Raw genomic sequence first — 25317 nt, 5'->3', positions numbered from 1 at the left:
ACCAGTATTAAAAGAAAATATACTTTCTATAAAAGCAAAACATAATCATTTTAAAGACAAAATGTGTAAAGACAACCTAAGGATCATAGATCTCTCAGGAGGACTTAATAGAGAAGTGCCTAGAACTTCTGAACAAAAAAATTAACTACCACTTGAATGAATTCACAAATCACCTCCAGAAAAAAGTCCAAGGCTGCAAACTCTGAGACTTATAATGCTTAAATTTAACAATCCAGTTCAGGCACAAGTTTTGCAAACAATCAGGAGGAAAATCCCTCAAATGCAAAGGAAAATAAATTTGAATAATGCCAAACTATTTCATACTCATCAGAAAATGCAAGAGGAAATGGAAAAATGTATTCCAAAGAAGAGTGGAACTCACAATGCAGTCCAGGGTGACCCTCCCTGCAAATCTGAGATTAACTATACATGAGAAAAAACAATTTTCAATAGTAAAGAGGTCTTTGAAACATTTTTTGAAAGACAACAGAGAGATTTCAAACACTCCAAACAATAGAAATTCAAGAGAAGTGAAAAAAAAATGCAGTAGCCTAGGACAACAATAGCAACTGAGTGACAGCAGAGGGGTAAGTAATAAACTTCTTTCTAAATGTGCACAAGGAGATAGGGGTGAAGCTCTGATGAGATTGTTATGGGAAATATAAATCCTCATTGATCCATATTGGTATCACCAGCATAAATCCACAACTGTAAAAAATTTTGCATTGCTAGATATAGATGAAATAATTGTTGCTGGACTGAGGACAACTGGGTGTCTCTTCACTACATGATTGTTAATTGCTCTAAGATCTTGCACAAAATGATATCTAGTTTAGGCTTCTTTACTGACAGGATTGGGGTGTTATATTCAGATCTGCAGAGTAAAATAATCTGTTTAATCAGGGACTCTATAATTGGGGTTATGCCTTCAATTGCTTCCTTGGACAGTGGGTACTGTGGGATAAATGGGGGTGGACCTTCTTTAGTAGTAATTTTTACTGGCACAGCTGACTTTAATAACCCCACTTCTGTAGATGATGTTGCCCTTAAAGCTTCAGGGATGTCTACAGGGATTTCCTAAGTCTGTAGCTTTTCTACATCTGGGCTCTCTAAGAAAAATACTGGGAATAAATCTATTAATTCCTCTGGCAGCTCCAGAGAAATCTTCTGGTGTACACACACAATTGTTGCCCTCAATTTACATAACAAACCCTTCCCACAAGATTCCTTGGGGAATTGGGCATTAGCAAAAAGGAATGCTCTACCTTCAATGGCCCGAGGGAAACCATCCTAGGTGGCCACTTCTTCACTTTGAGGGATGTCCCTGAAATGCCTACAACTTTCACTAAACCCACAGTATCACATTGGGTATCAGGTGAGTTCTTTAAAACAGACTTAGAGACTCCTGTGTTAAGACAACAATCATACAGACTATTTCCCTCTTTCAGGGTAACATGGGGTTCAGTACTTCTTAGTGGGGAGTGGACTAGGATAATGGTAGTCATAACCTCTTGATCAAGAAACCTATGTTCATCCTCTTGTCCTTCACTCCCTAAATTATTTGATTCCATTACTACATTTTCAGTGTCCATTTTTCCATTCTCCATATTTACAGATCCACTTCCCCTGGAAAACCTTTATAACTGGCCTTCATGTGCACCCTTTTGAGAATCTGATTTTTGAGATTGCCACTAACTACTTACAAATATTTTGGATGGGCCTTATTCTTAATATAGGTTTGCATTTCTGCAGCTTGGTCATTTGCCTGATATACATTTGGATAGCCATATCTAAATGCATTCCCAAATCCATTTCCTCTAAAGCCATTGAACCCATTATAGCCTCTGCCTTGGTTGTACTGATTACATCTATAATATGAATTGCCCCTAAAATTATTGAGATATAAACCTCCATTCTGCCTGAACACCTCTCTGCCTGAACACCTCTTCCCATGATCTACAATCCCCATAAAGTGCCCATGCTTTCCACAGAAGTGAATACCTAGGACCTTGGTTAATAAAATTCTTTTGTGGACCATTAGATTGCCGTGGTTGCCTATACTCCCACACTGGAGCTACTACTTTGTCATTTTTCTCTGTTTTATTAAGCTTAAACTTTAGATCCTTTATTTTCTGCCTCAGTTCAATTAGGTCAGAATTTGCTTCATCGTGTTTGTCCTTATCTGCATAGTAAATGTAAGATACCATTCTTCTTATTTCATCCAGCCCCATCTTGTGCCAGTCTGGGCATTGCTGCTGGTAATAATTCCTCACTACCTTACATGAATTTTTCACAAATTGCCTCCTTAAATGCTTTATATCCTATTCCTTAGAGATGTCCACGCCCAGGTACCATTCTCCTTATTCAATTAATTTGTCCATGAAAGTGGAAGGTGTTTCTCTACTTTCCTGTCTCATCCTTTCAAATTTGGCCCAAGTCCCTGGTCTATTTGAATAATGCCTCATTGTTTTTGTAACTGCTAGCCTTGCTTTTACCAATTCTTCATACCCTTCTTGGAATTAATTTTCCAGTGAGGGTTTGATAAAGGCCATTCAAGTGTTTCAGTTAAAATCCTGCCTTTCTTTTGTTTTGTTAGCAATTCATCGAGTAAAATCTCAAAGTCCAGATAATCTGGATCAAATTGCTTGATGATTTTCTAAAATTTTATAATGATAGCCACCAGTTCTTCTTCAAATGAGGGAGTATCATTTTTGAAACTTTCTGTGTCAGCTTGTGTGAAACCTTTGTTATGTCTCACATTAACAAGTTGTTGCCCTGAGGTGAGTACTGGAACTTCTCTAAGGGGAAATAAACCTCCCACAGTTCAATGGTCTCTTAAGTTTTGTGTCCTTTAACATCTGTTCAATAATCTGTCCTTGTTTCATAATAATAGTTTCTAGGTAATCCATTTTCATATCCCTTTCCTTTACCTTAAGATATTTACTATTTTGTGTTGTTACCATCTGTAGGATGTACATTATAGACATCTTAATTAGATATCCTACCAATATTCCACAACTACCCAGTGGAAGCCATTTTAATATATCTAATATTGTTAGGCATAAGAGATCCAGTATTGCTGGTATCTCTCAAATATAAGCAGGTATCTTTTTTTAAACATTTGGGTTATATTACCCAAGTGAATATTATTGTTGGTAAAGATCATCTTTTGCTAAATCCAACCCCTGTCTCTCTTTCTCTGAGAATGCCTTGTGACAATGGGGAAAAGACAGCTCTACAGCTCCCCCTATGGTTCTTAAAAGAAAAACTGACTCCTTTTCTCCTCTTTAAAATAAGTAGTTGGTTTAAACAAAAGGTTGTCCTTATTAGTCTTGCCACTTGTTATGGGAAATATAAACCCTTATTGAAATATATTGGTATCATTCGTAGTTATAGGTATTGGTAGATATTGGTAGGCTGTTAGGTTAAGGGAATTTAATTGTTGTCAGTTGGAGGTAAAATGACTGATCTAGGAGTTGGAGGAAATCTGCTAGAGATCGAATTTACAAAAAAAAAACCCAACCTATTTATTGTAACTATAGAGATTAAGGGGAAGAAAAAGAAATAAACAAGTAGGAATAACATTGCTATTATGAAGATTGGATTTAACTATCTCCTGATTGTAACAATGAAGGTACTTAGCTCTTCCTTTATAGTGAAGCTAGAATTGTAATCCACAAAAAGGTAGTACACTTTTTCCAACCCATGGTCTCTTCACCAAATCTCCTACGAATATATCACCATGTTTTCCCAAAACAATCTCCACCAAAGTCCTCAAGGATGATCCAAGGAAAAGACAAACCAACCGACCTCTGAGTCTCTCTCCCAGAAGTGATGTCATTATTTCCAACTGCCTTTCCTAAGGCATTCTGGAAAATTCTCTTCCTCTGACCTATTCAGAATTCCATGGCAATCTTAAAGAAACCCTTAGAAGTCTCACATCACTTTATAAATCCTATATCTGGCTACAGTCTATTCCTCATTAGGCTAATTAACAAATAACTCATTGCAAGATAATAGGGAAGAGGTCAATATAGGGAATTATGGGCATAACCCGATGATAGCCTGTCCATAAAGGAACTGATTTTTTTTTGTGGGACTACATTACAACATGGGAGGGTACATAAAAGAGGAGAGGAAATAGAACATCTAGGGAAAGAGAAATTTATGCTGTTTTGAAACTGAGTCAAGAATTAACAATGAGTAAAATGTGACCTCTTATCTCAGAAAGAAAAGACAGCAGGAAGAGAACTGATGGGAACCAGGCCACCTTAAAAATAAGATTAAGGAACATAGTACCACATTTATAGCAGCAGGGAGAAAAAGCTCATTACTTGGGAGGGAAACTTCAATTTTAGAGACAGATAGAAGAAAACATAAATCTGATTCTTATAACTTTAAGTGTGAATGGATTAAACTTCAGTAAAATAGAAAACAGTGACATATCCAATGAGAAAACAAAATCCTACAATCTGTTGCTTAAAAGAAACACATTTAAAAACAAAAAGAAAAAATATACATAAAGTAAAACTGGGGGCAATGGAGGAATCAAGTGAATTTCAAGAAACAAGAGTCACCACGCTATATGACAATGCAAAAACAAATATTAAAAAAATTTTAAAGGATAGACAAGGAAACTATATTATGATGAAAGGAAGCAGAGATAAACCAGTGTCAATAATACATTAATAATACACTTATATGCCCCAAATGCCTTAGCATCCAAATTCATAAAGTAAACATCTGAACTACAATAAGAAATAGACAGTAGGAGATTTCAATATTCCTCAATCAGTTTTATCAGAAAGATTACCTAAAGAGAAAATATGGAACTGAACAAATTCCTAGAAAATTTAGAATTAAAAGATTTATATAGCATCTTATAAATGGGACAGCAAAAGAATATACACATTTTTCAGTACTACCTAGAACTATTAACAAAAATCAGTCATTTCCTATGGCACAGAAATATTGCAAACAAATGTAAAAAGGCAGAAAATAGTTAACATATCCTTTACAAGTAATAATTAAATAAAAATAGTAATTGGTGCAGAGATCACAAACAAAAGATATTCCGGAACCAAATGGAAACTTAACAACTAAATCCTAAGCAAATGAGTAAAAAAAAAAAACCCCAAACATTGAAATAATAATTGTCTAAATAAAAATTATAATGATTCTGGGATTTAGCTAAAGCAATCCCCAGGGGGAAAATAACATTAACACAATAGAAAAAGGGAGGATAAATGAACTGACTGTGGCTTTTAAAATAATGAGAAAGCCAATAAATAAATCTAAAATAAGCACTAAATAGGAGATGTTAAAATTAAAGGGAGGAGGCTGGTATGTGAACATTTCCTAGCTCTGTGAGCCTGGGTAACTCATTTATACTTCATTGCTTAGCCCTTACCTCTCTTTTGCTGTAGAACCAATATATAATATTGAATCTAAGATGGAAGGTAAGGGTTTTTGTTTTTTTTTTTATAGTGGGGGTGGGGTGGGGCAGCTAAATGGCTCAGTGGATAGAGAGGCAGATCTGGAGATAGGAGGCCTTGGTTCTGATCTGGCCTCAGTGTTAAAAGAAAAGGTGAAGAACTCCTGGGACAATGGTTTAAAGGTTAGTCAGAATGGCTAGTGAGCTAACCCTCCCCAAGGGTATTTCCTCCCTGCCCTTGTCAGAGAACTGATGGCTGCTCTGCTCTTATTTTGGTATGATAAGGCACACATAAAGCAGAGATCTATACCAGATTAGGGACACCACATGAGTGGAGAATGATGAGTGAGTAGGAAATTTTTACGCAACCTAACCTTCCTTTGGATGCCCTTCTGGTCAGACCTCTTGCTGGAGAAAGATCAATGACTTTTGAACTAGGATTTAGCTTTATGTAGTTCTGATAGAGATCTTCCTCCTAAATTCAAATCCCTTCACCCACTGATCCTTTTTATTCTTCCTTTTAAAGATCTGACTGCTAATTGTTTACAACTGCTATTTATTTGGGAAAGGGTAACAAGGGGGAGATCAGGGAAGAGGTAAACAGGGATCCCTAATCTAAAACACAGACTATAGGTGGTCCTTCAGCTTTGGCCAACAGCCTGCAGGACCAGCCTGGAAGTTTTATCTGTCTTCTTGACTCCCCTATCCTGGCTATCCTAATCTAATGTTAAAGAAACAACAAATGTCTTTACGCATAGCTGATACCAAGGGAGATGTTTCTGTCTTCAGGACTGACTCAAACCACCCTCCTGGTTAAACCCTCTCAGGCAGCTTGATGTCCAGTCAGTCCTCACAGGTCTTGAGATGACAGAGAAAAAGGATCAATTCACAGACAATGTGAGCATTGGATTTGGTTGGGAAATCCTCAGGAAATGATGGATTTCAAATCCTAAGATAGGAAAGGTTGCTGCTCTTAGTCCAAGGTTCAGACTTGAACTCCCTTGTCTATTGGTTATTTTCCCAGCTGGAATTATTTTCCCAGTCTGCCACTCTTGCTTCTCCATCATTCCATTTCAACTCTGTGTAAAATCCTTCTCTTACATCAAACACTTCCTAGCTGTGTGACTCTAAGCAAGTCACTTAACCCCATTGCCTAGTCCTTACCACTCTTATGCCTTGGAACCAGTTGTAAGATGGAAGGTAAGGGTTAAAAAAAAAGATTAAAGGGACTGGAGATAAAATGTAAATACAAAACTACATAGAAATGATGAATAAAATGAAAAGCTGGTTCTTTGAAAAGACTTAATACAATGGATAAAACCTTAGTTTATCTGATTAAAAGAAGAGAACAGAAAATCACATCATAAAATAGCAAATGAGTAAGGTGAAATCACAGCAAAAACAAGCAATAAAAAGAAAAATGACATTATTTATAGTTTGTAATAGTTAATCTTCAGGATGGTAATGGTTGATTAGAGAAGCTATTATTGTTGTCTAATAGTTGAATATCTCTGTCCTAGTGAGTGAGTGAAGTGGGAGGTCTGGTGAAATATGACTGCCCAGGTCTTTTCCTCAGCACCACACTAGGGCTAGGACAAGAGGGCAATTCTTGGGAAAGATGGAGTTCCCAGGAATGGACCAGTGATGGCAGCCTGAGGGAATGTCTTCTCTGTTGATGTTAAAGATAGCCCAGGGTAAGTAATGTAATATAGGAAATGGATAAGGATAATAGAGGAAGAGGGAATGGGGTTGAAAGGCTGAAGAGATTGTTCTTCCCCTCCCTTCCTGGGGGTAAAGGGGAGCAGAATAGCCAAGTCCTGTCTTCTTGAAAAAGGGAGTATGTCTCCTTAGAGAATGTTATCTGGAAGATGGAGGAAAAGAGACTAGAGAGGGAAGCCTTAGTAAGATGACAAGATGCCCCCTTGAGGTCTAATCTATCCTTGAGAGGCAAGATGACTCATGCCTCTGTTTTCCCCAGGGACATCAACTGTCAGTCCCCTTCAGGATCTCAGGGCTACTCTGTTACAAGGGAATCACTTTAAAAGACTGATATATATTAATTTAAGGTCGCCAAGGAATCAGCTATGTAATTCCTAAATGAAAAACTCAAGTCAGCCGTCAGCCTTTTTTGGAGTTTAATTACAATAGGAGCAAGAAAGGAATTAGAGATATATATAGAGAGAGAAAGGGGAGAGAAGGGAATAGGGCTTAAATACCCCTTCTGTTTAGGCTGGGCCAAAAGGCCCAAGCCCTTAGATAGCTGGGGCAAAGAAAAGAGATCAGTCCCTATTACTCACGTGTCCAAAATGGAGAAACAGTCTCAGAGGCCCCCACCTTCAGCTTCCTTCAGAGCAAGCTTCCTCCGAGACCAGGAACCACACCGACCAAAAACTCAACCACCCTTCGAGTCTCCAGACCCTCCTCTCTTTAAGGACACCATCCAAGTTGCCTCCCCTCAGTCCTCACATCTACCAATCACTCTTCATCAATTTCCCTGTCAATGGAGGCTCTCGCTTAACCCAGGACCGCCCAGAGGTTTCTGGCTTTTGCACATGTCTGTTGAAGGTCATATTTTTCAAATGATTAAATCTTTACTCCTTTGTTACAGCCCTTTCTAAATCCTGTTAACTTGAGTATGGTAGAGATTGAGAAATAATTAAATTTTGATCTAGGCTGCAGCCCTTACTCAATCCTATTAGGACTGAATAGGGTGGAGTATCTCCATTGTATCAATTCTAAAATCAATCAAGACTCAAAGAAATTCCTGTTCTATGCTTAAGCATAGGTCAAAGTCCTTTCCATTGTTCAGCAAAGGGTTTCTGTCCTAAAGTAATCTTAAGAAGGGAAGAGAAGGAACCTCCCATGCCAATGGGGTTCCCATTCCAATAGACTATCAGTAAGAAATTTTCCAAGTATGAAATATCCCAATGGTGAAATTACCAACATTTATAAGTCTAAGGAAATTTGAGGTTTACAACTCCCACTGCCAAGGAGAGATGTCTATTCCTTGGATCTGGCAGTCTTAGATCACTGGGATCCAGTAGTTAACCCCCCTTTTGGGGAGAAGTGTGATCCTCCCCAAATCTTCAATTCCCTTTACTATATTGTTAGAAACTGGCCCTGATCTAAATGTTGAATAACAAGTGATTTATTTGGGTTCAAGCTGGGAAGGGGTGGTAAGGGTGTCAAGTAGGAAAATGGGTAAACAGGGCTTCCCTACAATTTGTCCCCTCTGGCAAATTGGCCCTCCAAAGTCTAGGGGTTCAAGGCTTCTCAGCTTTGATCCCTCTTCTTGCCAACTACTATCTACTAAGCTAACTAACTTGAGTATAGGAGTCCAGGGATGGGTAAGAGAGGGAGATACTTAGAATGGATCTGTGGATGGCTCTCTTCAAAGTCCCATTCCACAAAATCCAGGGGGTTCAGGAAGAGACAGATGATCTCCAGAGAGACAGACTTCTTCCCAACCTAGGAGATCTACCTCTTTCCTCAGATTCCCAGCTAGAAATGAAGTGGCACCTCCAAGCTTCTGATTCTCTCCTGGAATTTTCAGTTTTTTCTTCTCTCACCTCTCCCACTCTCTCTTCAGCTTGTCTCTGTCAGAGACTGTTCTCTGCTCAAAATGGACTATCTCTCCTATCTTACAAATCTCCCTTTTCATCTTGTGCGTTTTGTCACCCAGACAATGCATTAGGGTTAAACAAGTTACTTACCGCTATTGCTCTTATCACTATGCTTTTATCTATCTATATTTTATATATAGATATATATACCTGAAAGAAAAAAATCTTTTCCCTCAACTATTTCTCACACTTAATTTAACTAACTAAATCTAAGACAGGGTTTCTGGGAAAAGAGTCAGGGTAGTTGTGTCATAGTTACAGGGAATTGATACAATTGAATAAAATATTTTGGACTAACAATGTCCCAGAACATTATGCAACAATCTTGACTTGAATCTACATGGTAACAATCTCTTAATGATACATTTGAACTATTGTCACTTTGCAAATTCTTATACGATTCTGTGTTTTACTTAACTTCCCCTTAGCTATTTTAACCTTTTTAATTTCTTATTATTATCTCTTATCCTATTCTATTCTGTTCCTCTCTTTTAGCTTATTGAGCATCAACTTTCCTATTTCCCTATTCTTACCCTACTCTTATGTTATCCTGTGTTTGCTAGTCCTCCTGTTGTTAGTGGTATCTTTATCTTTTAATCTCTATGTGGGGTTAGTAGGTTATTGCCCTGTGATTTACATTATGTACATGTAATTTTCACTGTGCTGTATTTACATATGGTATGTATACCTGTGTTAGATAGATATATACAAGAGTTCTGCAAGGTCTGTCAACCAGACAAAAAGGTCCTTTCATCCTTTTTATCTGTTTGCACTAGAAACACTAGCAGTAGCAATTAGAGAAGAAAAAGATATTGAAGGTATTAAAATAGGCAATGAGGAGACCAAGGTATCACTCTTTGCAGATAATATGATAGTCTATTTAAAGAATCCTAGAGAATCAACTAAAAAGCTAATGGAAATAATCAACAACTTTAGCAAAGTTGCAGAATAAAAAATAAACCCACATAAGTCATCATCATTTCTATATATTTTCAACACATCTTAGCAGCAAGAATTAGAAAGAGTTCCATTTAAAATCACCCTAGACAATATAAAATACTTGAAATCTATCTGCCAAGACAAATACAGGAACTATTTAAACACAACTAAAAGACACAAAAAGAAATATTACAAATATTTTTGAGTGTATAGGTTCTTTTTCTCTTTCTTTGATGTCTTGGGGCTAATCCTACTAGCATATTGTTAGATTAAAAATTATGCACAGAGCAGCTAGGTGACTCAGTGGACTGAGAACCAGGTATAGAGACAAGAGGTCCTGGGTTCAAATTTGACTTCAGACATTCCTGGCTGTGTGTGGCCCTGAACAAGTCACTTAAAAAAAAAAATTTACTTAGTCAATTTAGAATATTTTTCCTTGGTTACAAGAATCATGTTCTTTCCCTCCCTTCCCCCAACCCCTCCTGTAGCCAACACACAATTCCACTGGGTTTTACATGTGTCCTTGATCAAAACCTATATCTATATTATTGATGTTTGCACTAGGATGATCATTTAGAGTCTATATCCCCCTTGACTCATGTGATCAAGCAGTTGTTTTTCTTCTATGTTTCTACTCCCAGTTTTTCCTCTAAATGTAGATTGTGTGCTTTCTCATGAATTCCTCCAAATTGTCCTGGATCATTGCATTGCTACTAATAAAGTTCACTACATTCGATTGTGCCACAGTGTATCCGTCCCTATGTATAATGTTCTCCTGGTTCTGTTCCTTTCACTCTACATCAATTCCTGGAGGTCATTCTATTTCACAATGGAATTCCTCCCATTCATTATTCCTTTCAGCCCAATAGTATTCCATCATCAACAGATACCACAATTTGTTTAGCCAATTCCCCAATCAGAGGGTATCCCCTCATTTTCCAATTTTTTGCCACCACAGAGAGCGCAGCTATGAATATTCTTGTACATGTCTTTTTCCTTATTATCTCTTTGGGGTATAAATCCAGCAGTGTAATGACTGGATCAAAGGGCAGACAGACTTTTAGTGCCCTTTGGGCATAGTTCCAAATTGCCCTCCAGAATGGCTGGATCAATTCACATCCCCTCCAGCATTCATTACTTTCCTTTGCTGTCATTTTAGCCAATCTGCTGGGTGTGAGGTGGTACCTCAGAGTTGTTTTGCTTTGCATTTCTCTGATTATAAGAGATTTAGAACACTTTTTAATATGATTATTAATAGTTTTGATTTCTTTAACTAAAACTTGCCTATTCATGATCCTTTCTCATTTATCAATTGGAGAATGGCTTAATTTTTTTGTACATTGATTTAACTCTTTATAAATTTGAGTAATTAGACTTGTCAGAGGATTTTGTTATAAAGATTTTTTACCAATTTGTTGCTTACCTTCTAATTTTGGTTGCATTGGTTCTGTTTGTACAAAAAATTTTTTTAATTTAATGTAATCAAAATTATTTATTTTACATTTTGTGATTTTTTTTCTAACTCTTGCTTGGTCTTAAAATCTTTTCTTTCCCAGAGATCTGACAAATATACTATTCTGTGTTCAGCTAATTTACTTATAGTTTCCTTCTTTATATTCAAGTCATTCACTCATTCTCAGTTTATCTTGGTGTAAGGAGTGAGATGTTCATCCAGACCCAATCTCTCCCACACTGTCTTCCAATTTGGGCTTGTCATAGACTGTCTTTCTGAGGTGACTTACCCCAAGTCTATTCCACTGATCCTCCTTTCTGTCTCTTAGCCAGTACCATATTGTTTTGATGACCACTGCTTTATAGTATAGTTTGAGATCTGGTACTGCAAGGCCACCTTCCTTCACATTTTTTTTCATGATTTGCCTGGATATCCTTGATCTTTTGTTCTTCGAAATAAACTTTGTTATGTTTTTTTCTAATTCAGTAAAAAAGTTTTTTGGTAGTTGGATGGGTATGGCACTAAATAAGTAAATTAATTTGGATAGGGCATGTCATTTTTATTATGTTAGCTCGTCCTACGCATGAGCACTTAATGTTTTTCCAATTGTTTAGATCTAGTTTTAATTGTGTGGAAAGTGTTTTGTAGTTGTTTATACCAGGAATATATTCATATAGTTCCTGTGTTGTCTTGGCAGATAGATTCCTAAGTATTTTACATTATCTAGGGTGATTTTTATCTAAATTTATCTAAATTTGATAGTGGTAGGTTCAGATTTCCCACTAGTATAGTTTTACTCTCTATTTCCTACTTCAATTCCACTAGTTTCTCCTTTAGAAATTTGGATGCTATACCATTTGGTGCATACATGTTGATTACTGATATTTCCTCATTGTCTATAATCCCTTCTATCAGGATATATTTACCTTCGCTATCCCTTTTAATCAGATCTATTTTTAGTTTGGCTTTGTCAGATATCATGATTGAAATTCCTGCCTTCTTTCTATCAGTTGAGGCCCAATAGGTTTTGCTTTAATTCTAACCTTGTGAGTATCTACCTGCCTCAGGTGTGTTTCTTATAGACAGCATATGGTAGGATTCTGGATTTACTCTCCTATTTGTTTTCATTTTATGGGTGAATTCGTTCCATTCATGTTCAAAGTTATGATTGTCACTTGTGTATTCCCCAGCATTTTGATATCCTCTCCTAGTTCTGTCCTTTCTTCTTTTGCTATATCCTTTTAAATCAGTGGTTTACTTTTTTTTTTAAAACCCTTACCTTCCATCTTGGAGTTAATGCTGTGTATTGGCTCCAAGACAGAAGAGTGGTAAGGGCTAGGCAATGGGGGTCAAGTGACTTGCCCAGGGTCACACAGCTGGGAAGTGTCTGAGGTCAGATTTGAACCTAGGACCTCCCGTCTCTAGGGCTAGCTCTCAATCCACTGAGCTACCCAGCTGCCTCCTAGTGGTTTACTTTTAATCAATCCCCCTAATCCCCTCCCTTAATATTCTTCCCTTTCTGCCCCCCTCCCTTTTTGTTCGTTCCTTCTTATTTTGTTTTTGGGTCTCTTAAGTTCCCTCCGCCCCCCTTTCCCTCCCTTTTTGTATGCCCTTACCCTACCCCCTTAATTTTCCCTTCCCACTTTCCCTATAGGATAAGATAGAATTCAAGACCCCACTGTATCTAGATGTTCCTTCCTTTCAGAATTGATTTCACTGAGAGTAAGATTTAAGTATTACCTATTAGCACTCTCTTCCTCTCCTTCTTATAAGAGTATTCTTTTCTCCCCTTCCCATATGTATCTTTTTGTGATAAAGATTATCCTATTTATTTTATTCCTTTAAGTATCTCTTGGTGCCATCTTCGATTCCCCCCTCCCTTTGTTCTTTTTTTTGCATCTTATAGCACTTAATACCCCAATCTCTTACTGTGAATGATTCTTCTAATTTCTATAATAGTGAATATATTTTTTGAGAGTTATAAGTAACATTTTTCCCATATATTAATATATATAATTTGATCTAATTGTAACCCTTAAAGAAGAAAGTTTGAATAAAAAAATATTTTTCCACTTTTCCCTCTCTTTCTTATTTACCTTTCCATGTTTCTCTTGATCTTTGTGTTTGGATATCAAAATTTCCACTTAGTTCTGGTCTTTTCTTTACAAATACTTAGAAATCCTCTATTTTTTTTTTTTGAATGCCCATACTTTGCCCTGGAAGTATATAGTCAGTTTTGATGGATAGGTGATCCTTGGTTGAAGACCCAATTCTCTTGCCTTTCTGAATATCGTGTTCCAAGCCTTGAGGTCCTTTAGTGTGGAAGCTGCCAGGTCTTGTGTGATCCTGATTGATGCTCCTTGGTATCTGAATTGTTTCTTTAGCTTCTTGTAGGATGTTCTCCTTAGCTTGAAAGCTCTAGAATTTGACAATTACATTCCTGGGAGTTGTCTTTTGAGGATTTAGTGTAGAGGGTGTTCTTTGAACTCTTTCAATGTCTAGTTTACCCCCTTATTCAAGAACATCAGGGCAGTTTTCTTGGATATTTTCTTTTAACATGATGTGAAGATTTCTGTTTATTTCTGGCTTTTCAGGTAGACCAATGATTCTCAAGTTGTCTCTTCATGATATGTTTTCCTGATCTGTCATCTTGTCAGTGAGATATTTTACATTTTCTTCTATTTTGTCAGTCTTTTGACTTTGCTTCATTAATTCTTGCTGTTTTGCAAGATCGTTGTCTTCCAGTTGCCTAATTCTGGTCTTTAAAGACTGGTTTTCTTTTTCAGTTTGGTCTATCCTACTTTTCATGGCTTCCAGCTATTTCTCCAATTGGGAGTTCTTGTCCTTTAAACTGTTGTTTTCTCTTTGCACTATTTCCCAGTTTTCTTGCCAGAAGGCTTCCATCTTTTTGATAAGCTCCAATTTGAATTCTTCCAGAGCTTGTGGACAATTTCTATTTTGGGGGGAAGGTTTGGGTTTATTTGAATTTCCTCCCCTATTTCCTTTTTTTTTTCCTCCACAGGTTTTTCCTCCATAAAAATTTTCCTGGGTCAACCACCTCTTCTTGTATTTTTTTTTTTTTGGTGGAGGGAGGTTGTTGCTCCTGGGCACAATTTGCCATCACTGTGGAGGTTTTTTTCCTTCCATTTTTAGTCAGAAATCTGAGTGAGATGGGCAGGCTCTCTGTGCATGGAGTTAAGGAGCAAGGATTTTGCCTGAGGCAAGCTCTCAAATCTCCACAGCTTCTGCTGTTTGCTTCCCTTCTCTGTGCTATCTTCCCCGCAAGTACCCACAGTCTGAGCTCTTCAGCCTGCTGGGGTTTCACATGTAGCTGCTCTCAGGGCTAGGTCTTTGGTGGTCTTAGTCAGCTCCCAAGGACCTAGAGATGCCCCCTTACTCACTCTAGAGGTGCCCCTCGCTCACTCGCTTCTTCTGGCGAGAGCTGATTCTGACTCTGGCTCCGTAGGTGGGGTGGGGGAGATCAGCTCACCTTTTGGTGGGAGCTTTTTCACCCCCTTATAGTGTGGAAATGCCCAAATCCCACATACCTTCAATGCTGTAGAGTCCCTTCATTCATATGAATTTGGTTGTTTTTTTTTTTGGGGGGGGGGGCTTTTGAGGTTGTCTGTATCAGTAGGTGGTGAGGAAAGGAAGAGTCCTGAGTCTAGACTGCTGCCGTATTTACCTGGAAGTCTCTACAACTCCCACATGATTATCTTAATGGATGCAGAATGAGCTTTTGACAAAGTAAAACATTCCTGTAGACTAAACCTCTACAAAACACAGGCATAGAGAGTTCTTTCTTTAATATCATAAAAAAAGCTTTTATTTAAAACCAGAATAAAGCATCATATATGATGAAGATACTCTAGAACCTTTTCCAGTAAATACAGGAGTGAAGCTAGGATGCCCATTTCCCCCACTATTATTTGGTAATGTTCTGGAAATGTTAGCAACAGTAATAAAACTTATGCTAGCTACTAGTGATCCTTATTTTGATTTCTTTAATTTGATAGTCTGTCTTATTTTGCGCCTTGTCTGATATTAGTCATCAAAAAGTGACTGAACATAGTTATATCTGATATTAATGTCTTCCAAGGAATCTCATGATTTTGGGATATATATTTGACATCTTGTTGGAAGATATCCTTCAAAGCAATATTTTGCTTTACCCATATCAAATCCTTTCTAATTGTAAATGAACAATAAACAACTTGTATTCTGTATACCTTTTAGTCAGCTGACTAATAGTAGAGATGTGATCATCTTAAAATATTGTTTGCAAAAATATGCCTCTTCCCTTCTTATGGTCATCAAGGCTCCTCTCAATATATGAGTAGATTACTTTAGCTAAGATTTTGTGGAAGTAGACAGGAATTGATGAATTATTTGATGATGATGATGATGATGATGAGTTATTAATATTGGCTTGTTTATAACCTGATTTTAGATATCATTTCTGTCTCCTTAAATAAAGTCTTCTTTACTCCACACCTTTTTTTATGTTATATCCAACACCTCACATGTACTTGAAATTTACTTACTTCTCCCTTCCACCTTTCAAAATCCTACTTAGGGCTAGATTCATTTCCATATCGTATGCAAAACCTTTATATCTCACACTGATTTCCATCTTTTAATTTTCTTATAGCACTTGTCCATATTACTTAGATCCTTATTGCATTTTCCTCTTTCATGGTATTACAATTAAAATTGTCTTGAGAGACTGCATTTGAGTAAGAAATATCAGTTTTTTGAATATATATGCACTTACTGGTTAGACTAGCATCATAACCAATAAAATGACAGTAACATATAGGTCTCCATGGCCCTCTCAAATGACCAGGGACCTCAAAACTAGGTCAAACTGATTAATAAATAGTTTTAGGAGCTCTTGATTCAGCTCCCACCTTGAACATCCCAAGATATTTCTATTTGGTAGATAGCTAATTAAGTAAGACATGGTCTGTCAATCCATCCACCCTTCTCTGTCCTCACAGTGGGATGGGTCACATACACAGGAAAAAAACCATTTTTCCCTTCGTTTATTAAGCAGATTCTATTAGGAAGACATTCATCAGGATTCCTAAAGACAAAGGAAATGTAAAAAACGGTTCACTTCATGGAATATTTGACTCAGACCTTGGAAACAGAAATACACAATAATTTTCCTTAATATACAAGAATTGATTTAGAGCCTTTCTACTCTATACCCTTTATGCTCTACAGTTATAAAATTTAATATTATATATGAAAATAAATTCTTATAAGTGTGTGATTCACTAGAGTATAAAATCCCTAAGGACAGAAATAGTCTGAGATTATTTTTCTATCATTTAATATATAATAAATCTACAAGGTATCTTGTAGGTTTAAGAAATTCAAAGACTACCTATTAGAAAAATATTTGACTTCTTTAATTTCCATCTCCTAATTTTGTGTGTGCATCATTATGCATGAATAGTCATACATATTAGTTACCCTTTTTTTAAATGTTTGTTTTTATTTTTGGTGATATTTACCAATTAAATGTGAAAAAATTAAATTCCTTTTTAAAATTTTTGAGTTCCAAATTCTATCCCCTCTTGCCTTCCTCACTTTTTGGGAAGGCAAGCAATGTGATATTGATTATATATGTGAAGTCATATAAAACATATTTCCATATTAGCCTTGTTGCAAAAGAAAACACACACATGAAAAATAAAGTGAAAAACATTTGCTTCAATTTGCAGAGTTCATCAGTTCTTTCTCTGGATATCGAGAGCATTTTATATCATGACTCCTGGAATCATCTTGGATCATTGTCTTGATTAAAATAGCTGAATCTATCATAGTTGATCCTCTGTTCAATATTGCTATTACTGTTCACAGTGTTCTGTTTCTGTTCTCCCAGGTTTTTCTGAAATTATTCTGCTCATCATTGCTTATAGCTCAATATATTCCATCATAATCAGATATCACACCTTGTTCAGCTAATCCTCAATTGAAGAGGATCCTTAGAAGACTGTGTTTTAAGAATCATGAGCTGATAATAAATTCTGAGGCCAAGACCTCAGAGAAGAATGTGGGAGGACAGATAGACTTAGGAAGAAAATTACATTCATTTTGGGAAAATTGCCATGTAAAAACTCCTGTGTTAGTTTCTAACCTCAATGAAGAGAGGCTTTGACAGCAATTGATGATGGTAGCTTTTGTCATTACATTGCACTTAAAAGTCAGACTTATAAAAAAAAAAACGAGGCTACCAATACCTGGGTCCAAACCTCAAGGGCCATCTTTGCCATTTCAAAGTGTAAGGAAAACCAGCTGTATTGAAGTTCTTGTACCAAAGCTTCTGAAACTTGGTGTCTTTGCTGCCCATGCACAACTCTGTGTATCCTAGGACCTCTTGGAACATGGTGTTGTGGATGGTCCATATAAAGTGCATGTGCAGCTTGATATCAAAGTCTGGGTCTTCCACAATCAACTGTGGACCTGCTACACTTTACTCTAGTGGCTACATCCAGGTTCTTGCAGATCTTGGAGAGTGCAGTGTCCAGCTATCTTCAGTTTGTTCTAGGATGGTCTGTAGCTTGGAGTCCATCTCACTGATGTAGCTGTAATATTGGAAAGTGCTGGCCACCTGCAGATAATTGAGGCAAAGGGATAGCTCCAGAATAATCTAACTCTAGCATCTTACTCAAGCAAATGCCTATTTTTTAGACAACAAGAATTTCTGCAGGCTGACCAGTTGGTGCTTCTTCTAATTGATAAGAATAGCCAGGCTGGTTTGAGTTAAACCCTCCTTTGCAATATATAGGTGTCTTCTGTTGGTCCAACTTATTAACTGATGGACCATCTGCAGCAAGATCACTCTTTAGTTCTTTAGCATGAGTGGGCTGCTTTTCAGGGATCAAATCTGTGACTTTCTTAGTGACAGCAGCTTGGTGTCATTTCAGATTATTTCTGTATGCCTCTAATTCTTGAAATTTGAGAACAGGAGAGAGCTTCTTAATCTCATACTTTGTTACAGCCAAATAAGTCAGAGAGATGATGCTGATGAGTTCTTGCTGGGCTTGGAGGTCTGTGGGCTGTTCCCAAAGCTCCTGCAATTCCTCCTTGTCCAGTAGCTGGAAATTCTCAATGGGACTTTGGTCACTGAGAGAGTCTTGGTGTCTTATGAGCAATTTGATCTTCTACATGATGAGGGAGGAGGAGGAGGTTCTTTGACCCTAACTGTACTAGTGTGTTAGCTATTCTTAATGGTTATAGCTCTAGATTTCAATGAGACAGAATTAATTACTTGGCTACAGAAATTTGAACCAGGTTTTGAGGGATTCTTATTTTGGTAAGTTAGATATAAAAAATTTATTTCCTAAAAAAGGAGATTAAAATATGCTAAAAGCAAATCATACTTTTGTCATTTAGTTCTCCTCATTTATAAAATATACCTACTTTGTATATATAATTGGAAGAAATCAGTGGAGAGTTCAGTTTTGTAGTTTCTTTTTGTATCATTCTAAGCCATGAAGATTATTTTGTAGTTTCTTATTTCTTTGAATCACTAAAAATAACATTTTTTTCTTTTCTGCCAGGTTGGAAAATCTCCAAAGGATAGATTATGCAGAAGGGTAGGTGAATCTTATTCTCTATTCTAAATACATTGAGGTGAAGATAGTTCCTAAACCTTGCATTTTATTTCATAGTTACTTGTGCTAGATAAATTAGCTTTGAATTTTCATGGTGTATATCACATGATAAAGAAATTAAAAATGAGTAATATTCATCTTATTAAATTTATGTTTCCAAATAGTCAGATAGTGCTATTCAGAATAGGTTTTCACATAGCCCATTAAAAAAACTTTGGACTATGAATGAGAATTGCAAAATGACAATGTATATTTATATTAAATAAATAATAATATAATGTATTTAACTCCATTTAATTGAATAATAGTAAATGCCTTTGTGCAGATGCCTTATTGAATTGGGTTAAATGTATGTAATTAATATAGACAACAGACCCTAAAACAAAATAAGAAGAAGGGAACAAAAATAGAGAGGGCAGAAAGGGAAGCATATTAAGGATAGGGATTAGGGGGACTGATTAAAAGCAGACCACTGGTTTAAAAGGATATAGCAAAAGAAGAAAGGACAGAACTAGGAGAAGATATCAAAATGTTGGGGAATACACAAGTGGCAATCATAACTTTGAACATGAACGGGATGAACTCACCCATGAAACGAAAACAAATAGCAGAGTTAATTAGAAACCAAAATCCTACCATATGTTGTCTACAAGAAACACACATGAGGCGAGTAGATACTCACAAGGTCAGAATAAAGGTTGGAGCAAAATCGATTGGGCCTCAACTGAGAGAAAGAAGTCAGGAATTGCAATCATGATATCTGACAAAGCCAAAGTAAAAATATATCCATGTATCTAGTTGAACCCAGACTCCAAAAAAGAATCTTGAATTCCCATTATCACAAATTAATCATCCAATCTTGTCTTGAATCCACTAACTCCTAAGGCAGCCAAGTCTACTTTTGTATGTTCTAACTGTTAGGAAAATTTTCCCTTGTATTCACCAAAATCTAGTTTACTTCCTATTTACATCCATCATTACATACAACTCTTCCTTGGGAGCTAACTTACTCTAATGAAATCACAGTTCTAATGAATTCATCATTATAAATATTGTGTAATATATGGAATATTAAAGTATATTCACATTTAATATATATGTTTAATATGCATATATGTCCATTTACATAGTTAGCATTTATATACTTTTAATAATATGCATGTATGATATGTGCATATATACATAACTACATGGTGGGTTGTATATGTTTAAAACTTGATATATCAGTATATAGTGAACTTTCAGTTACACAACTTTATCATCTTAGAAAGGATCTTGGGGCACTGAGAGTTTAAGTAACTTGCCCAGAATCACACAACTAGTATATGTCAGAAGGGACTTTGTCAGTATACTTAATGTAGAAAATGTGATAAGCACAACTACACATATGTATACTCACATATGTATATATACAAAAATCATTTAATATTATATACATGTCATTAGTACTACAAACTGATTATAAACTTCTAGAGTATTTGAATTTAATTTGAACAATATTGACATTTTAATGCCTTCTAACTTTGCAATTCCAACTTGTTAACTCAATGTAAAAAAATCAATTTAAATCATTTTTTGAAAAACATTAGTTTTGAAGATTTTAATTTATATGTTCTTTTAAAAATTAGGATGTGGGTATGAGTGACACAGCAATGACATCTTTTCTTGACTCCTGTTTGGATCTTCTTCAAACTTTAATGGAGGTAAAATATGCATATTTTAATATACTATGGTTATTATGGAGTGTTGGAGAATTTTAATCACGAGTTTTAAGTATGGGCTACAAGGACAAAAAAGTGTCTCGTGATCTTCTCTGGAGATTAATTTACTTTCATACTAGGAAAGTTTTTGTTTGAACTGGAAAAAATTTCTCTATGCTTTGCTCTTTTAAAGACAATGTAGAATTTGCAAATTTGAGGAGTCTCTTTCTCAGCAGATTACTGACATAAATCTTTCTATTTTCAAACTCTTCATAGGCTGATGTCAGCAGTGATGAAATGCAAGTGCCTGTTTTAGATACTGAAGATGCCTGGGTATCTGTGGAAGGACCAATATCAATAGTGGAGCTGGCTCTTGAACAGAAACATATCCACTATCCACTTGTTGAACACCATTCTGTGTTGTGCTCTATCTTATATGGAATCATGAGATTTTCACTGAAGTCTGTGAAACCTCTTTCCCTCTTTGACAGTAAGGTAAGTACTGTAATTTCAAAGCTATGTGCTTTAAAACACATGGGAAAGACATGAGGCCCAAGTTAATGATGGCGAATCATTAGGAAACCATTCTTTGAAGGTGAATGAGGATGAATCATCTCTTCTGAGGAGTCTGAACAATTCATATTCAAATGAGTTCATTGATGTTTTAATTCATTCATTTTTAGAAATGTAGCTGGATTATATTTCAGAAAGTAATTTTTTCCTATATTATAATTTTTACTAATGTTGAAGGTACAGAATATAGCAGGAAAGGAAGTTTTAGTAGAAAGGAAGCTATTTATACTAGATTATCAGAAATTATCCATTTATATTTTTGACTAAATCTCAAAATAAACTTGTAATTTTATGTAAGATAAAAATTAGATATTTAAAAAACACAAATAATCCCTTTTTATTAAATTATTGTTATTAATTTATTATATTCACATGTAGATGGACTTTATATTATATTGAGGCATCAGGCGGCTTAGTGAATCCTGGAATCAGAATTTGATTTCAAATCCGGCTCTATATACTTTCTAGATTATGACCTGGGGCAGGTCACTTAAGCTCTCTCAGCCTGAGTTTCTCTTCCTCTATTTTTTTGTTTAGTTAAATATTTCCTGATTACATGTAAAAGAATTTTTGACAATAATTTTTTTAGAATTCTGAGTTCAAAATTCTCTCTTTACCTTCCCTTCAGAAACCAAGCACTTTGCTTTCAATTAAACATGTGAGGTTATGCTAAGCATATTTCCATATTAGCCATGTTGCAGAAAGAAAACACAAACAAAAGAAATAAAGAAAGTAAAAAAAAATATGCTTCAGTGCGAATTTGGAGTTCATCAGTTCTGTCTCTGGAAGTGGATAGTATTTTTCATCATGGAGCTTTCAGAATTGTGTTGGATCATTGTCTTGATCAGAGTAGCTAAGTCTTTCACAGTTGATTATCTTTATAATATTACTGTTACTGTGTACAATGTTCTCTTGGTTCTGTGGACTTCACTTTGCATTTCTATATGTCTACATTAATATATGTTTACACTCATCTTCATATATGTCTTCCCAGGTTTTTTTCAAATCCTTCTCCTCATTTGGAACACAATAGTGTTCCATCACAATCAAATATCATAACTGGTCTAGCCATTCCCCAACTGATGGGTTGTCCCCTTGATTTCCAATTCTTTTCCAGCACAAAAAGAGCTTCTAATAAATATTTTTGTACAAATAGGTTCTTATCCCTTTTCTTTGATCTCTTTGGAATATAGACCTAGTAGTGTGGTATAGCTAGGCCAAAACGTATAAAGAGTTTTAAAACCCTTTGGGCATAGTTCCAGATTATTCTCCAGAATGGTCTGACTACTTCACAACTCTTATCAACAATACATTAATGTCTTAATATTTCCACATTCCCTCCCATATTTGCAATTTTTCTTTTCTTTCATTTTAGCCAGACTGATATGAAGTAGTATCTCAGAGTTGTTTTAATTTGCATTTCTTTAGTCAGTAGTGATTTGGAGTATTTTTTTACATGACTATTGATAGCTTTGTGTTCTTCTTCTGAAAATTAGTTGTTCATATCCTTTGGCCATTTATTAACTAGGGAATTTTTTTTATTCTTATAAAACTCAGTTCTCTATACTTGAGAAAAGAGACCTTCATCAGAGAAATTTGATGCCAATTCTCTCCCCCTCCTACCCCCAGTTTCATGATTTCCTTCTGATTTCAGTTGCATTAATTTTGTTTGTGCAAAGCCTTTTAAATTTCATATCATCAAAATTTTCTATTTTATTTCCCATAATATGGTCTGTCTCTTATTTAGTCATAAACTTTTCTTATCCTTCTATCTCATATGTACATTTTGCCAAGCTCTCCTAACTTGCTTATGATATCACTTTTAACATCTAAATCATTTATCCATTTTGACCATATTTTGGTATACATTAAGATGTTAATTTATGCCTACTTTTTGCCAAACCACTTTCCAAGTTGCCCAACAATTCTTGTGAAACATTAAGCTCTCATTACAGAAGGTTGGACCTTTATCAAACAATAGGTTACTGTAAGGATTAAATTAATATTTGTACCCAGATATATATTTTATAAAGTTTATTAATAGAAAGGGTAGATAAGACTAAAGTTAAATCTCACTGCCTTACTCTAAGAGTAAGGATGTGCCTATCCTTCATTAAGTTCTTCCTCTCCCTCCTTACCTGACTGCTCTCTCCCCATGTTCGTTCAAAATCCCAAAAGCCCAGAAAAGACCTTCCCCCTCCCTTTTATTGACATACAGCCTGTAGTGGACACAAACCTGGCATAACTGTGTTATGTGAGAAATGTTGATAGATAGGTCAGGCTACTCAGGAGGGGGTGGGAATGAACTTCCTTGACACATTACTGTAATAGATGTTCCTTACTAGGATATTTAAGGTAAGAGAAGTGATGGAGCGGTGACACTAAGAAATAGGTTAGAGGAGAAGCTGGGATTCTTACTTCTTCCCCTGTGATAGAAAAAGTAAACTGAAGTAAACTGTTACTTGTTGAAATAGAGAGATAAACTGAGGGGAAACTGTTTCTTCTTGAGAAGATAAACTGACTGGAAACTATTACTCGTCTCCAGCTTGTGACTAGAGAGGCTGCTATATGGGACCTGAGGCTGCTTATTTGTAATGGAGGTAGAACAGAGAAATGCTGAAGGATGCCACACACATAGATGCTGGTACATAGGGGATACTGCTCTAGATAGATACTGGAGGATACTCTGGGGTTCTGCCTATTGATCCCTACTGATGGCTGATGGGTCAATCTATTTCCTAACCTCCTCCCCCCCTTAACTCCCTCCCTTTTCCAACCCTCTCCACCCAGTTTTTCTTGAAGCCTTTGGCTTCTTCCCTCCCTGCTTGAGTAGATTATAAAGATATTCTTTTCCTTTCCTTTTTCAAGTCAAGGGGTTTATTGGGATAACAGGATGGGAAACTGAGTTAAGAGGGATGAGGATTTCCCTAAACTATGGGGATAATTTTAGGAAGGTTTGAGGAAGTATTCCAGTCACAAACTGTGACTCTAAGACAGTTAGGGAGATGGAGGACAGCTGTTTGAATCTTCTTTCTTCTTCACCAAGAAAAGTCTCTTCTTCAACCTGGCTGTTCTCTTTTCTCAGCTTCAACTCCAGAGAAAAAACAAAGTTCAAAGTCTCTAAGTTTCTCTTGGCCAGCTCAACTCTCAAATAGACCACCAACTCAAAACCAAGTTTCTCCTTCTTGTCAACTTCAACTGTCCAAAGCCAGAGAACCCCAAAAACCAAGTCAGCCCCACCAGAGTCTTTCAGCCCATTCAAACTTCCAGAGAGAGAGAGAGAGAGACTTCCAGGCTCCTCCCCTGTCAGCTCAAACTGCCAACTCCTGGGAACATTCCATTTAGAACTCTGGGTCTTGATTGACAGATCATCTTTAGCCTTGCATTTTCCTTTACAAGCTCTCTCCCCAGCCTCTACTACACCCCCCCCCCACTTCCTGTCTCTCTCTCAATTGGTCCTAACAGCTCTTCTCAGATGGCAAGTTAACAGCAGCTTTCAAAGGACTAATTTGACACTATAGTACTTTCTAAAGGGATTTATTTTAAGGAAGTAACATTAGGGAGTTGGAATAAGAAAGAAGGAATTTATGGTCTCCCTAATCTACTATGAAATTCAGTACAAGGAAGTAAAGTTGATTTGTCTCTGAGGGGATATTGTTGATAGATTGAAAAGGATCTTCAGAGCTATGCCCCAATCTTTTCAATGTTAAGTCACTAACCAGGAATTTAGATCAGTTGTCTGCTAGCTCCTTCTCCACAGTTCAGGAGAGAAAAGTAATCAGTTTCAGATGCTGACTTTCTTAACTATCTCCCTGACCAAATTCCTCTTTGGAATCTTCTCTTCTCTCCTTGATTGACAGTCCTTCAAGCTTCCATTTCTTTGCATTTGCTTGCCAATCTCACTGATGTTGTAATCTCTTCCTTACATTACTGTGGTCATTTTGCTATTGTGTACCTTATCTAATCT

At 36.3% G+C, this 25317-nt stretch overlaps 1 protein-coding gene and 1 pseudogene across 2 annotated transcripts in view; one reads left to right on the top strand and one right to left on the bottom strand.

Moving 5' to 3' along the window:
- Positions 1-25317, top strand: part of RAB3GAP2 (RAB3 GTPase activating non-catalytic protein subunit 2) — a 163667-nt gene that overhangs the window by 113296 nt on the left and 25054 nt on the right. For both annotated transcript variants that reach the window (XM_001375614.5, XM_016430178.2), the window contains exons 29-31: positions 19024-19059; positions 20706-20780; positions 21054-21272. In XM_001375614.5, the coding sequence (XP_001375651.1) occupies positions 19024-19059; positions 20706-20780; positions 21054-21272 (330 nt within the window). The remainder of the gene's footprint in view (positions 1-19023; positions 19060-20705; positions 20781-21053; positions 21273-25317) is intronic.
- Positions 17691-18852, bottom strand: LOC130457590 (syndetin-like; annotated as a pseudogene).

The sequence above is a fragment of the Monodelphis domestica genome, chromosome 2 (genome assembly GCF_027887165.1).
Source record: "Monodelphis domestica isolate mMonDom1 chromosome 2, mMonDom1.pri, whole genome shotgun sequence".
In the NCBI taxonomy this organism is placed as follows: Eukaryota; Metazoa; Chordata; class Mammalia; order Didelphimorphia; family Didelphidae; genus Monodelphis; species Monodelphis domestica.
This window is presented reverse-complemented; position numbering and strand designations above follow the sequence as displayed.